Source organism: Carcharodon carcharias, chromosome 9 (assembly GCF_017639515.1).
Source record: "Carcharodon carcharias isolate sCarCar2 chromosome 9, sCarCar2.pri, whole genome shotgun sequence".
NCBI classification, from domain to species: domain Eukaryota; kingdom Metazoa; phylum Chordata; class Chondrichthyes; order Lamniformes; family Lamnidae; genus Carcharodon; species Carcharodon carcharias.
In genome coordinates this window covers 131,753,830-131,766,895 of record NC_054475.1, presented here as the reverse complement: position 1 = coordinate 131,766,895, position 13,066 = coordinate 131,753,830, and the positions used below count along the sequence as shown (strand labels likewise).

Sequence of the window (13,066 nt, the reverse complement as noted above, 5' to 3'; positions counted from 1 at the left end):
TCCTTCTTTAAGTTGCTCCTTAAAACTTACTACTTTGACAATGCTTTCCATCACCTATCTGAATATCTCTAGGCGGCTCAGAGCCACATTTCTTGGTAGCTCTCCTGTGAAGTGGCTTAGTAAATGTTACTACATTAAAGAGAAATGCAAGTTGTTATTGTAGCTGGACTTGCATATCCTGGAAAAAAAACACACTCTATGTGGTTCTTTTTTAAAAAAAAGAGTATCTGTGCATTTAAAATTGCCCAACACTTGAAAAAAAAACAAGCAAAAGTGTTTAATACATTTCCTTTATTATGCAATAATGCACTTGCCCATACACTGATTTCAGAATCAAATACAACCCTGATGAAACTTGCTGTTTTTTCTAAGTTTACTAGTTACTGCAAATGTATAAATGATAACATATACAGGTTTCAATTACTCAAAAAATATAATCTGCAAAAATGCAATACAACAGCGTAATTTTCATTTGTCGCAATTCAGAGATAGTTATTTTTGTTCCCCTCACAGCACAAACTACCGAAAACAGAAAGAAAATTCCTGCACTTATTTACAAAGAAGCACCGATCCACAGTGCTGTAATTATTTATTCAGTTCAACTCCCGCATCTAAATGCACTAAAATCTAGGGTAATTGCCCCCCCACCCCCCCCACTTATTTCAGTGCTCACACAGTTACCACAGTGATACATATAAATGTTGGAAGATTTTTATTAAGTGAAGCATTAATGCACTAAACGTATGCAACAAGCCTGTTAAATGATGGAAAAGGTAGTTTATAGTGTGAAGGAAATGTTTTCAGTATTTACTTGTTTAAAAGTCATTGACTTGTTATGAAGACTTTTTAAAGATTGAAGACTACACTGAGGGGAGCATCCTAAACACAGTATATGGCTGGAATCTGAAGAAACAAGATTCTTACAAGTATAAGAGGGTTTATATATTTCCTCAGTCATTTTAAATTTGTATTGGTTCACCAAAAATGGTAGCAGCAAGTCAAATTGCTTTAACTATACTAGAATTTAAAAAGGAATATTTTTGTAAAATATATGCAAACAAGTGCTTGTGAAGGAGTTTCCATGCAAATCAAAACTTGAAGAAATTATTGCTGCTAGGTTACCTTTGTATCATCGAGTCAATTAGAATTCCATATTGGAGGTAGCAAGGAAACCAACGTTCTACAGCATACTCTGTTGGCTGCTTACTGTATTGGCACATTTGTATACACTTAAGAGATTACTTGGTGGCTCAAATTTGGCCAACTTGTAATGGGTTGATAAAGGATTACTTACATTTGATAAAAACATTAAGGTCTGCATCAGATGAGAAAAATGGCTGAACACCAGTACTAAAGGAGCCTTAGTGTACTGCAACTTAATATAACATCTCTAAGCCACAAAGTCAAAGCACAAGATACAATAAGCCAAGGTGTGGCGCAGGGAAATAGGAAGGAGCTATGATCTATGGCAATATAGGAAACTGGATTCAAACAAGCTTTGTTGGCCTATGCTGCCAGCAACTTGTAAGGCTTTACTGAATGTTATGGAGTAAAAGGGTCTTGCAATAGCATCTCTATGGCATGTGGAATGTCATTCTTTTTACCAGGAAATGAAGATTCCTAAAATTTGCCACTTATTCAAATCCACCATTTAAAAAAATAAATTACTTGTGCAAACTTTGATTATATAATACTGAGCATAAGTACAAGTTCTTTTGCTCTTAAGCTTGAGCAGCCAACTATTCATATTTCTCTCCCTACAAGGGAAGTTCTGAAGCCTGTAGGAGAGCCTCAGGTCTGAAAATATGGCAAATTCCATTCTTGCTAAATGACCCGCTGAGTACTTCCAGAATTTTCTGCTTTTATGCACGTTAACATTGACTATTTTAATTTAAATGTACATTATAATGATGCAGAGCAGCTCAGCCTCCATAGGTTGATCTTCTAACTATTTCAAGGTATATTTCACGGTATATTTCACCACACTCCAACAGGGCGAGGTAAACTGGGACTCCGTCACTGCCGTACATTCTATAACATGAGGTACACTTTACAGAAAATATGACAGATCAAGTCCTATCTTGTACCTGACATACATAGACTTGACTCAATTGAGGGGTATTCCTTCTCTTGTTTATTTTGTTTTTCTCTACCACATCTCTTTCCTTCTGCCTCTTCCAATAGTTAGTTCAGTGCAAAAAAATGAAGCAAACATACAACAGTCTTCTCTTTAAATAAAAAGATTCTGGCTGTGGTTCACATCAATTTGAGCTGTATCATTGATCATGAAAATTATTCAATGACTTTTTCAAAGCTATCTAGGGAAGAAAGCAACAATACACAATTATTTCACTATTAAAAACAGGTATACTTGAACAACTCATTTTTCTACATGAATGCCATCTTTTTGAATTATTCAAATGCATTAGAACAAAAATATTGAAGCTTAATTTTTTTTAAGAAAGGATGATTTCCCTGCATAACTAGTTCAGCCCAAGGTGCTGTACTAAACAATGAGTTATTTTGCAATCTTGGCATTTTATAAATCTGCCTAAATGTAACAATCAGGCTACTGTCCAAAGCTTGAAATATTTGATGGGTGCTCTGTGGCTAAATAATGTGGATTTCAATTTTAATTCTGGAACTAACTCTTGTTTTCTTTTTAAAAAAAGGTACTTTGAAACATTCTACTTCAAATTTTGAAATTCCAGAGAAAACATAGGCTTTTGGCACAAAAACAAGTGTACATTTTGTCCTGTTTCCCCTCTTTTCCCAAACCTCACCTTAAAATGAGCTGAAGATCTACTTTAAACTGTGTCAAAAAGATGGAAAAGAAAATTCCATGAAAATTCCTGGAGCAACAAATGAACTATAGGCAAAACCAAACAAAACTCATTAGCCCCAATGATATTTAATTGCCCCTATGGAGCAAAGGCTTCAGAGCCTGCAATTAAGTTATAAAATATTTAATTTAGATGGGAAAAACTGACATTAAATGATACTTAAAAATAAATAGTAAAGGAGAAACGTCGTTTTTCTGATTTGTCAAAACATTAAAAAATTTAAATTAAACAGACAAATTTGTACAAATCTTCTTGGGTTACTGTAGCAAGTTAAAGAGGAAGAGCTGTGCTATATGTACACCAAAATTCACATATTTCAACAGATTTTTATTTAGAAATTGTAACCAGCTACATATGGACAATATTGTGTTGGCAGAAATTTATATAACATTCACAGTCCAACCTATATCAACAGTCTTCAGAATAGATTTTTCATCTTAGATGTAAAGCACCAAGTAGTGCAATTGGAGCGAAATTATTATTGCAAGTTTGAAAAAGTAATTAAGCGCTAAGGACAGATAAACTTCAAAATGCATGTGGTTGAAAATTTATTGGTTGTCATTGTTTCAATTCTTTGGGGAAAGGGTGAAAGAAGATAACTTTCCCCATAGTTACTCACTAGCCACCCATTAAAGCTGCTGATTGAATTGCTGATCCCAGTACTTAGAACAGTGTAAAACAGGGTACCCATAGGTTCTTCTGAAATTCATTACATCACAGAATGATCAGGATTTTAAAAAAATGGGTAGAAGTGTCCTATAAAAATGAGACTAAATACATCCCCAGAAACTTGCAGATCAATATCAAAGTGCACTATGTTATATTGTGTGATGCAATATTCATTTGCATTTAACATCCACGTTGTTAGCTTTGACCTCATCCTTCCTACGGTTATAACTTTTTTCATATTATGCAATTTGATACAATACATAGCTGCCACATCAGCACCTGTGCTTTTGTGGTCTGCCTTTGGTGGGTTAACTCTCACAATACAACATTTCTGCATATCCAGTGCTTGTTGACCATTGCTTAATTGTCCTATTAGAAATGTATTTGGTTTGCAAAACAGTCTCAAAACCAAACCTACAGTAAAAATTATTTGCAAACTTAGCTAGTCCAACTGTGCAATATTACCAAGAACTTGATTTGGAGTTGGGGGGTAGGGGAGTAAAAGTCAGGGCATGAGAATTAAATCTTTAATTTTATTAACAACTTAACAGCTGAAGTCAGTAGAAAACAAGTTCAGGTATCATGAGTTCTTTCAGTTTAGTTAGTGGGATGTACAAAAAAGGAAATTGACTTTCATCACAGAAACCATGATTAAATAAAGTCATAACATTAACCTTTTTGATATCTGATATTTGGAGGAAATGTACACACGCCCAAAACTAGATGAATAACTTATGCTCAATTGCTTCATATGCACATGCTGCATTCAACAGATGTTCCTAGTTGCATCAGAGATATAGTATCCTACAACTTGTTGCTAGCAAGCAAAGCTACTGTATCTCTCCCAGATCATGCTAAACCTATTTCTGTGCTGTTAATGGAAAATTTAACTGTAATCAGAACAGGCCTTCGAATTAAACTATATCTGAGATCCATCATTCAGTGGTTCAAGCAGAATTTAAATGCTTCACTTAACCATTCTTCAACCAGCTTGCCCCAATTCAATAATGGTCAATTTCTCCAATCTAATCCATAATAATGAAACAGTTTGGTGACTGCAACTTTTAAAAAATGTTAGCTGCTTCATGATTTAAAATTGTCCAAAACAAACATCCCCAAAACATATGTATTAAACCTTGTTTCCAAATTTGACTGTAATTTTTATTTTCACACATTGTGAATGATGACTCTCATTCTGCACAGCAAAGCATTATGGTAACCCAATAACTGCTGCCAGACAACAACATGTAACACAACGCACCCAGTTATCATAGAATGAAATCCTTCTAAAATGGTCAAAAGGAACAGGAAGTAAACAGGACTGTCAGTAGCAACTTTCATTTTATAAGTTTTGAATTGAAAGAGTTATCTGGCAGCAAGTTCCAGGTTAAAACCCAACTCAAGAGTTTGGATAGGATCTATGAACAGTTTAAGAATTTGTCTGAACTTGGCTTGGCTTGCAATTCCTTTTTAGCTTTCAGTTCAATTGCTAATATTTATTGGTAACCTCTTGATCATTAATTCATTTTCCTGCTGTTAGGATCAGGAGTAATTTCAGTTATGTTCAGCAGTGAGAAGGAAAGAAATTGCACTGAACAGGTCAATAAATATCAACCTCTATTTAAGCCTGTTCAGTGGGTCGATGACCATTCAAGACAGATTGGATTGTATTCTACTCAGCATTTCCCCACATAAAATAGATTTTGCAATTGACTGGAAAGTTAGATTGGGAATTATTAATATAATGTAGGTTCATTAACAGTTTAAAATGATGAATAAGCCTCGAGTCTTGGTCTACATTCATCTGCCTTCATCCAGGTATTTGGTGCTTACTGAACTTTGTGTTGATGCAGTTCCACTGTCTTTACATGAACTGCAACTGAGAGAATGGAGAAGGTTATTAGTTAAAAAAGTGCTTCCTAGTGTGAAAAAACATGAATATAGCCAATTTTGTTTCTTTGTCAATAGAGAAAAAAGCTCATATAAAATTAATCGTTTAAGTGCAATATTTACCTGAGCCCCATTAACTGGTGCAAAAGGGTTAGTTGCCCTCATTACAGGCTGAGGATACATCATTGGGTGCTGTGTTACCGCAGGCAGTGTTCCCACTGCAGGTACCTATGAGTGATATTAATAAGCCAAAATTAACCAATAAAAATATAAATAACTGATAATATATTCATGCAAATTTTACACAAAGAATAATGTGTTCCCAAGGAGTGTGAATTATTTCTATACTGCCCAAAGATTGGATGGGAACAAGTATAGAGTGACTTCTGGTCCTGCCAAATTCCTTTTACACAAACTTCCAAAATAAATGCAACAGTGCAAAAAGTAAATGAAAATTCAACAGAGTTCGCTCATTTAGTTCTGAGAGTTGCCTCATTCAGTAATAGCATTGAGATACATCTAAAAACAAAGAGAAATCGAAGTTACACTAAGAGCTCCAGGGCTTGCTTGTGGTACTATGCTGCACTCAAAACTGCTACATTAAGTCTAGCCACATTAAGACCATTTAATTGATGCTTACAGCCCACCAGTGCTATCCATTATAGACCTTCCACTAATATTGTGAAAATTCTCAGTTAGCTTCAGAAAATCAGAAATGTGCAATGAGTGAAATTTGCAGATACTTTGAATATTATCCTAGTGGAGCTCCCAATATTGTTAGAAGGGGATTACAGGAACTCTTCAGTGGATTGATGACCATCCACACTGCCCCATATCAAATAAACACACCAGTTACATACCTATTTTCCACATCAGGAATTCTTATGGCCTCTCTAGCAACCTCAACCTTGTTCCTAAGGATTAAATTAAGTCTGCTAAAAGTAACTTTATTTTCCTTCAAGTGCAGCTAAGAGGGGAAATGGGAGTAGCTGAAAGGAGAAGAGCAGGACATGTTGAGAGAGCAGTTAATAAAGCATATAGTATCTTAGGCTTTACTAATAGGGGCATTAAATACAAGAGTAAGGAGGTCATGTTGAACTTGTATAAGACGCTAGTTAGGTCTCATCTGGATAACTATGGCTGGATTTAAGTTGAGGTCCTGAGCTTCAATATAACTCTCCTTGTGAAGTCTATGTAAACAGCTACTAATTGCACAATTTGACAACTTAGTCCAAATATTTTCCCAAAAAGTTATTGCATATATATTCAACAGGTCAAATCAAAGGCTCCACAATGGCTTAGTTAGTAAATTCATTGCATGGTGCAATACTAGGCTAAATAGGTCACGGAGGTCCCAGGTTCAAACTGATTTCAGTCAAAGCAGTGCTGGTGCACTGTTAACCTCAGTGTCCTTCAGGATGGATGATGAGGGAATGATGACCACAGCAGAATAATAATAAAAAGGGGTCCTCAATTCTCATTTATATCTATTATTCTTTGCTAGTAAATCTGCGTTTGAGGTCAAGGAAGAACAGAATCAAATATGACTGATGATAAAGCTTATGAGCTGTACTTGAACACATTTGACCACCTTCAGGACAGGAAAGAATAAGTGGAAAAAATGTTTACAATTAGGTACTCACCATTCCATATACAGGCACTTGAGATGTTGACACTGGGAACGACATTGGCGCGGGCACCTGCATTGCAATAAAATATCTGCTAAAAGACAGATATATCACAGTATCTTTACAGTGCAGGAGGCCATTCGGCCCAGAGTCTGCACTGACTCTCTGAAAGAGCATTCCACCTTGTCCCATTCCCCTGCCTCATCCCTGTAATCGTGCACATTCTCTCTTTTCAGGTAGCAATTCAATTCCCTTTTGAATACTTCGATCAAACCTGCCTCCATCACCCTTTCAGAAAGTTTGTTCCAAACTGCAACCACCCTCTGGGTGAAAAGTTGTTTCCTCACATCACTTTTACCCATTATTCCAATTATTTTGAATCTGTGCCATCTAGTTCTTCATGTTCTCTTGAGTGGGAACAGTTTCTCACTATTTACCCTGTCCATACCCCTCACAATCTTGAATACCTCTATCAAGTCTCCTTTCAGCCTTCTTTTCTCCAAGGAAAACAGTCCCAACCTCTCTAATCTATCCTCACAGCTACAGTTCTTAATCCCGGGAATCATTTTTGTTAATCTCCTCTGCACTCTCTCCAATGCCTTTACATTCTTCCTCAAGTATGACGCCCAGAACAGGATACAGTACTCCAGATGAGACCTAACTAGTGTCTTATACAAGTTCAACATGACCTCCTTACTCTTGTATTTAATGCCTCTATTAATAAAGCCTAAGATACTATATGCTTTATTAACTGCTCTCTCAACATGTCCTGTTTTCAATTACCTATTATAACGTGGTAGATGATGTGTGCCAGGTGGACCAAATCCACGAGGGAAACTTGATCGGCTATCACAACGGTTTTGCAATTTATATTTATTTCGAAATGTGTGTACTGAATTCAGAAATAATAAGTCCACTAACACCTTTGGAGATTTTTTAAAAAGCTAAATTAAAATATTTATTAACAAAAGAAAAGATTTCAAGCACATACATATGACCACAAATTACTACGATAAAACTCCTAAAATTCCCAATTTTCCTGACTCCCAGTTACACTCCCTTTAAGGCAATGGTCCAACCATAGATTTTAGAATTTAAACAGATCCAGCAAATTAACACAATACCCTGGACAGTGGAGTTCCAAATAACTTTTTGCCAGCTTCAGTAGGCAGCAGACTTATGCACAAATACTGGAGGCTTCATTAAGACTACTTCACATACTTCTGTTAGAGCTCAAAATGCCTTCTTTCTCCTGACACATAGCCTCATTCTCCTTTACTCCAGTATCCGCAGTAAAAACAGTGCTAAAAAAACTCAGCAGGTCTGGCAACATCTGTGGAGAGAGAACAGAGTTTATGTTTCCAGTCTAATGTGACTCTTCTTTGGAAGAAAAGTCATATCAGACTCAAAACATTAAGGGCAGAATTTTCTGCTGCTGGGTGGGTGGGCCCGACCCAATCTCCAGCAGGTGGGGAGATGATCCCCGCTGGAGAAGCGGGCCCTGCCACCATTTTACATGGACGGGCTATGCGCTTCCTGTGCGGGTGTGGGGGAATTCCCCAAAAGCGAGTGTGCTCTTTCGAGCATGCGCACGAAAGAGCGCACATTTCCCTGAGACTAAGTGCTGTCTCAGGGTGATCACTTCCACTTTTAAAAAAATTAAAAATAGAAAAAAAAATTCCCTAACTTGTCCCCCTCGTGTGACAATGTCACACGAGATGGAACATGTTCATAAATTACAGTAAAACTTTATTAAATTTTTTAGAACCCTGCATGAAACCTCATCCTGCCTTGAGGTTGGATGGGCAGGTCCTTTAATTGTTTAAATGATCTTGTCAATGACCTCAATTGGCCATTGACAGGTCAGCGGGCGCACAGCTGATTTTTCTGGGCCCTCGCCTTCCTGAATATTTAAATGGGGCGGGATGACGTTGGGGGTTCCGCCCGACATCATCCCGCATCATTTTACGCATCGGAGAGTGGGCCCCGTCCCCTGCTCGCCGACAGCAAAATTCTGCCCTAACTCTGTTTCTCTCTCCACAGATGCTGCTAGACCTGCTGACCTTTTCCCAGCATTTTCTGTTTTTATTCTATTATAAAGAGGTTTTTTTAAATAAAAAGATACAGGGCAACATATTATGTGGAAGAAAGGAGGTGGGGGGAGGGACAAGGATGGCTGCCACCATGCTCCCTCACCCCCAACCTGCCACCAGAAGCAAAGTTGGCATAGAGCCGACCTGCTCCATGCCAGACTGCCCTGCAGCCATAATGCACTACAGGCAGGCTAAATTGGGGAAGTGTGGCACTTCCACCCTTCACTGGGCAAATCGGATTGGCTGGCAGCTCCATAAGTGTATTAGTGGGCGCTGTCACAACTGTAACCAGGAGTAAGCACACAGCCCTTGGATCCAAGAGCCAGGTAACTCCAGGGTCTTGGGCGGAGGTGGTGTGTTTTCAAGTGCACGTGATAGGAAGGGAAAGAAATACTATCTTAGGGGGGGCTGCTTCCCAAAACACAAAGGGCACCCCCGGAATAGAGTAGCACCCCCCCTCTTTTGAAAAGGTTTTTAAAAAAAGCAGCCTGTCCACTCCCGCCCAACTGCCCACACCAACCGTTTTATGGCTGGGGCAACGTATTATCGGGGGGTCACCTGGCTTGTAAACAAACTCAATTGACCCTTATTTATTAATTTAAATATGGTGGACGACTGCCGATTTTGGCACCTCCCACTTCCTGTATTATGGGGGTGAGCTGGGGGGCAGGACTTTACTTGTCCCCCTACCTAAAACACACCCATTGGGAGCACATAAAATACAGCTCACAGTTCCTTACTTTACTTTTTCTGGCTGGATTATTTTTTAAAAAAACCGAAACCCTCTAAAAGACAATGGAGGCTGCCAGATGGCTACAATATATGGCTTGCATTTCACCAAGTGGGATCAAAATGGCATTCAACCCAAGGAGAGCATGAAAGACCCCAGCTCCTGTAGGGCTTTACACTATCCTGAAACTCTGAAAATGTTTCTGAGGTGACATATCAGAATGCAATTACCTGTTCTAAAACAATGACTGCAGCAGATATGGACTAATAGAATTTCTCTGGAATATATAACCAACAGAGTACATTAAGAGATTGTGTTACCAAGCAGGGAGAAACAGGCTGCAAAAGCTGTTTTCTCTCTCTCGCAAGTGCCTGGATTTGCAAAGTGACCATCCTCGGAAGAAAAATCTACTGCGAACTGAGATCTTTTGGGAATAAAATGTGGAAATCTGCTCCATACAACGACACCCGGAAGACAACTGACCAAAATGGCCGCAGCGTGGAATCATGGCATCGGGACCAGTCAAAGAACAGCCACTGTATTGGTTTTATCTCTCTCACGAACTATAAAAAAATCATAAGCTATTCTCTTATTCTGCCATCTGTATCAGTGTGTGTGTTGGGCCCAAGGGAATGTTTGTGACCTATGTATGGTGGTTGCGACTTACCTAGTTTAATTGGAGAAATGGTTTCATTAAACATATCTTGTTCTTCGTTTAGTCCAGGAAAATCTGTCTGACAATCTGACAGCATAAAAAGTGGGACTGCTGCAGTATTGGCAAAGCACATCCTTTCTAAATTCACAAAAAAACCTGTTATGGTAGAACAGGGGAGTAATTTCACCCCTCCTCACGTGGTCATAACAGAAATCTGGGGGTTCGAGTCCAGGGTTGATCCTGCAGACGTAAGAGAGAATTGGAGTGGGGAAAGTAAAATGTTCCCTAGAAGCAATTAAAAAAAACTGCTATAAAAGTTTTCTTGGTAGAGTAGGGGTGTCATTTTAGCCCTCCGCATGTGGTCATAACAATCCCTTTTTACTGCCTTGGCACCATGCCTCATCTTAAATTTAGCTAAGTAATCCACATGTTGCAATCTCAGAGAAAGAATGGACAAATGCATGAAGAAAATCTTTAAAAATCAGCTATTAACTAGATTTGTTAAAAAAAGTTCTATAAAAAGAAAGAGGAACATGGAGTCACTTTTACTCATTTCCCCATTGTTCTGAGTATTTGGGAAATGAATGATGGAAGGAAGATCATTGATGAAGCAGCTGAAGATGGTTGGGCCTAGGACACTACCCTGAGGAACTCCTGCAGTGCTGTCCTGGAACTGAGATGATTGACCTCCAACAACCACGTTTTCCTTTGTGTTAGGTATGACTTCAACCAATTGAGAGTTCTCCCCCCACGATTCCCATTGACTCCAGTTTGGCTAGGGCTCTTCATTGCCACATTCGTCAAATGCTGCCTTTATGTCAAGGGCAGTCACTCTCACCTCACCTCTGGAGTTCCTCTCCTTTGTCCATGTTTGAACCAAGGCTGTAATGAAGTCAGGAGCTGAATGATCCTGGCGGTACCCAAACTGAATGTCAGTGAGCAAGCTATTGCTAAGCAAGTGCCGCTTGATAGCACTGTTGAAGACACCTTCCATCACTTTACTGATGGCTGAGAGTAGACTGACAGCTTAAAGAGGCTATTAAAGGATTAGCTGTCTTTGGGCTCTGAATAGAAGTTTCTTTTTGTAAGAGATTAACCACTTGAGATTTAAAGGCTTTGAATGGATTTTATGAATTGGAATTTTTTGCCTGCTATCAACCCTATCAACTGTGTAGGAATGAGAGCTGTATTAGAATACTAGAAGTTTCTTTTTCTTTCTACATGGCTCCCGAGGGCTTCCCATGGTGGATACTGAGGTGCATGGCTATGAAGGTGGCATGGAAGGTATGTGGGGTTATGAGGTGGGTGGGTGGAGGGCATGAGTTGACACTGAGAGCATGAGGGGCCATGGCTGGGGGCAAAAGAGGAGGAGTTGGTTATGGTTGATGGCTAGAGAGCCTAACAACTTCTAAAATAACTAGGATGAAGCCCCAGAAAACCGAGGCAGGCCTTTGAACCAGCCCGCAATGGCAGTCGCCTGCCTCAGCTCTGCTTGTGGGAGAAGAGATCTGTAAACAACTCTCAAAGGTGTGCATGAATAATGGGCTATGATAATGAAGGAAAAAGCAACATTATGCAACAAATCAATTTATATGTCTTGTGACCATTCTAACTCCCTGCTCCTGCTAAGTATAAGGTGCTTCGCAGCAGGATGAATAGGGGACTTGAAAATTAGAAATGGATCATAAAGACCAGCCTCAAGATTAAAACAGTCCTGGAAGAAGTATTCAACTCATAGCTAATGTCTTTAGCCACTATTTTGCTTTGAGAGATTGATGCAAATAGAGATTGCTAGGGCTGTGAAATGCCAGTTATAGATTGTAATAGGAAACATGCACTTGCTTGATTCGAAGTAAATTAAGCTGTTATCAATATCTTAGTCCACAGAACCTAGATTTATGAAGTTCTAAACATACCATTGGTGGGACATTCATTGGCACTGCACTCCAGGAGGTTGATGTAGTGGTCTTTGGCTGCCAGTTTGTTCCTCCTGTCAATTTCCTTTCCCCACTCTGGGTCCACTGCTGATCCATTCTAAGGCACAATAAAATATAAAGTTCAGCTTTTGTAGGAAAAGAAACAAGAGGTAGTTTTCACTTCAATCAATAGTTGACATCACAATGTTTGCTGTATCCTGTGGTCCTGGAATGGAATTTTCATTGTAGCTGTCAGTTGTTACAGTTACACCATTTCCTGTTGCGGGCACTTTTTGGCTAAGGAATTGAAGGGCTTTCTCCTGTAAATGTGCAAAATCCAGGATGAATCGGTGAGATGGACTTATGGTTTTAAAACAAAAAGGGGGACACTGCTGCAGGGAAAACAGGCATTAATATAAACTACCTTGTTACTAGTGCACTCTGGAAGTACTTACAACAGATAGACACATTGTCTTTGCTGAAGGCCCTCACATGATTATTTGGATGTAATGGTTTGTGACAATCAAGTCTGGTAAATGGCACTGGACTTGCCTTAATATATCAAGGTGGCTCTTTAATGCAAACTGCTCTGTGTTAATTATCCTACCAGGCTTACTCTAGTGCTAATTCTATTTTTGATAA

At 38.8% G+C, this 13,066-nt stretch overlaps 1 protein-coding gene across 9 annotated transcripts in view; it reads right to left on the bottom strand.

Annotated features, from left to right (window-relative positions):
- Positions 1-276: 276 nt before the first annotated feature.
- si:ch211-200p22.4 (phosphatidylinositol-binding clathrin assembly protein) overlaps positions 277-13,066 on the bottom strand; it is a 162,823-nt gene continuing 150,033 nt past the window's right edge. For 8 of the 9 annotated variants that reach the window (XM_041195488.1, XM_041195493.1, XM_041195494.1 and 5 more), the window contains 4 exons: positions 12,425-12,542; positions 7,046-7,102; positions 5,526-5,630; positions 277-5,391 (listed from right to left, as the gene is read on the bottom strand). In XM_041195488.1, the coding sequence (XP_041051422.1) occupies positions 5,377-5,391; positions 5,526-5,630; positions 7,046-7,102; positions 12,425-12,542 (295 nt within the window). In that variant the 3' untranslated portion in view covers positions 277-5,376. The remainder of the gene's footprint in view (positions 5,392-5,525; positions 5,631-7,045; positions 7,103-12,424; positions 12,543-13,066) is intronic. The other variant, XM_041195491.1, reaches the window with a different exon arrangement.